General features: G+C 56.7%; 1 protein-coding gene across 1 annotated transcript in view; it reads right to left on the bottom strand.

Annotated features, from left to right (window-relative positions):
• Positions 1-537: 537 nt before the first annotated feature.
• The window catches only part of LOC144678328 (epithelial sodium channel subunit alpha-like), a gene marked incomplete at its 3' end in the record, with an annotated part of 11,730 nt that continues 9,759 nt past the window's right edge, over positions 538-2,508 (bottom strand). The window contains exons 7-9 of the mRNA XM_078538151.1: positions 2,475-2,508; positions 1,340-1,418; positions 538-595 (exon numbers count right to left, since the gene is read on the bottom strand). The exon at positions 2,475-2,508 is cut by the window's right edge and continues 84 nt beyond it. Coding sequence (XP_078394277.1) covers positions 538-595; positions 1,340-1,418; positions 2,475-2,508 — 171 coding nt within the window. The remainder of the gene's footprint in view (positions 596-1,339; positions 1,419-2,474) is intronic.

Below are 2,508 nucleotides of genomic sequence, written 5' to 3'. Positions count from 1 at the left end.
GACGGATGGAGAGAGGGATTGGGGAAGGAAGAGACTGTGAGTGTGAGAGAGTGAGTATGAGTGTGTGCGTATTTGTGAGTGTGTGTGTGTGAGAGTGTGAGAGTGTGTGTGTGAAAGTGTGTGTGTGTGTGAGAGAGCGTGTGTGTGTGTATGAGAGAGTCTGTGTGTTTGTATGTCTGTGTGTGAGAGTGTGTGTCTGAGACTGTGTCTGTGTGTGAGTGGGTGTCTGAGAGAGTCTGTGTGTGTGTATGTCTGTGTGTGAGAGTGTGTGTCTGAGAGAGTGTGTGTGTGTGTGTCTGTGTGTGAGAGTGTGTGTATGAGAGAGTCTGTGTGTGTGTATGTCTGTGTGTGAGTGTGTGTGTCTGACACTGTGTGTGTGTGAGAGTGTGTGTCTGAGAGAGTCTGTGTGTGTGTGTGTCTGTGTAGGAGAGCGTGTATGGTTGAGAGAATGTGTGTGTGTTTGTTTGTGTGTGTGTGTCTGAGACTGTGTGCGTGTGTTTGTGAGCAGAATGGATTGGGCTTCATTTTCACACTCACCTCTGAATTCTTTGATGGCCAATTTGCATATCCTGCAGTCATCTGATATTCTGTTTGCCTGGAACAGTAGCAGTGATCTTAATACAACTCCCTCATTACTGACCCTCCGACAATGCGGCGCTCCCCCAGCACTGACCCTCCGATAGTGCGGCGCTCCCTCAGCACTGACCCTCCGACAGTGCGGCGCTCCCTCAGCACTGACCCTCCGACAGTGCGGTGCTCCCTCAGCACTGACCCTCCGACAGTGCGGCGCTCCCTCAGCACTGACCCTCCGACAGTGCGGCGCTCCCTCAGCACTGACCCTCCGACAGTGTGGCGCTCTCTCAGCACTGACCCTCCGACAGTGCGGCTCTCCCTCTGCACTGACCCTCCGACAGTGCGGCGCTCCCTCAGCAATTACCCTCCGACAGTGAGGCGCTCCCTCAGTACTGACCCTTCAACAGTGCGGCGCTCCCTCAGCACTGACCCTCCGACAGTGCGGCGCTCCCTCAGTACTGACCCTCCGACAGTGCGGCGCTCCCTCATTACTGACCCTCCGACAGTGTGGCTCTCCCTCATTACTGACCCTCCGACAGTGCGGCGCTCCCTCAGCACTGACCCTCCCACAGTGCGGCGCTCCCTCAGCACTGACCCTCCGACAGTGCGGCGCTCCCTCGGCACTGACCCTCCGACAGTGCGGCGCTCCCTCAGCACTGACCCTCCGACAGTGCGGCTCTCCCTCAGTACTGACCCTCCGACAGTGCGGTGCTCCCTCGCTAGTTGGAAGGAGACCGCACTGAGGGCGAATGCAGTTTGTACTCACTGGCACGGTTTCTGACATGTTCTGAAACAGCCCAGGACGTCTGCGGAGAATTCTTTGGATAACCGATAGTAGCAATGTCCTGGAGGTGGAGGAGTGGGAATGGAGGGAAGGGGGCAACTCGGAATATTATTCAGATTAACACAACCGAGAATCTGCAGCCAGAAGCCACATCAGCCTCAGCAATAGGCTGGCGAACCTCCGGCCTACTCACCTGAGCCTTAGCTACAGGCCCCAGAGCCTGCGACCTACTCAACTCTGCCTTAGCTACAGGCCCCAGGACCTGTTGCCTATTCAAATCAGCCTTAGCTACAGGCCCCAGAGCCTGGAGCCTACTCATCTCTGCCTTAGCTACAGGCCCCAGAGCCTGCGGCCTACTCAACTCTGCCTTAGCTACAGGCCCCAAAGCCTGCGGCCTACTCAACTCAGCCTTAGCTACAGGCCCCAAAACCTGCGGCCTACTCAACTCAACCTTAGCTACAGGCCCCAAAACCTGCGGCCTACTCAACTCAGCCTTAGCTACAGGCCCCAGAGCCTGCGACCTACTCATAGCCTTAGCTACAGGCCCCAGAGCCTGCGACCTACTCAACTCTGCCTTAGCTACAGGCCCCAGGACCTGTTGCCTATTCAAATCAGCCTTAGCTACAGGCCCCAGAGCCTGGAGCCTACTCATCTCTGCCTTAGCTACAGGCCCTAGAGCCTGCGGCCTACTCAACTCAGCCTTAGCTACTGGCCCCAAAGCCTGCGGCCTACTCAACTCAACCTTAGCTACAGGCCCCAAAACCTGCGGCCTACTTGAATCAGCCTTCATTACAGGCCCCAGAGCCTGCAGCCTACTCAACTCAGCCTTAGCTACAGGCCCCAGAGCCTGCAGCCTACTCATCTCAGCCTTAGCTACAGGTCCCAGAGCCTGCGGCCTACTCAAAGCAGCTTAAGCCACAGGTCCTAGAACCTGTAGCCTACTCATAGCCTTAGCTACAGGCCCCAGAGCCTGCTTCCAACTCAACTCAGCCTTAGTTACAGGCCCTAGAGCCTGTGGTCTGCTCAAATCAGCCTTGGCTACAGGCCCCAGAGCCTGTGGCCTACTCAACTCAGCCTTAGCAACAGGCCCCAGAGCCAGTGTCAGTCCGCGACTTACCCCAGGCGGTGTGCTTGTTGTAGTTGCAGTACTC

Source organism: Cetorhinus maximus, unplaced genomic scaffold (assembly GCF_964194155.1).
Source record: "Cetorhinus maximus unplaced genomic scaffold, sCetMax3.hap1.1 HAP1_SCAFFOLD_4039, whole genome shotgun sequence".
In the NCBI taxonomy this organism is placed as follows: Eukaryota; Metazoa; Chordata; class Chondrichthyes; order Lamniformes; family Cetorhinidae; genus Cetorhinus; species Cetorhinus maximus.
This window is presented reverse-complemented; position numbering and strand designations above follow the sequence as displayed.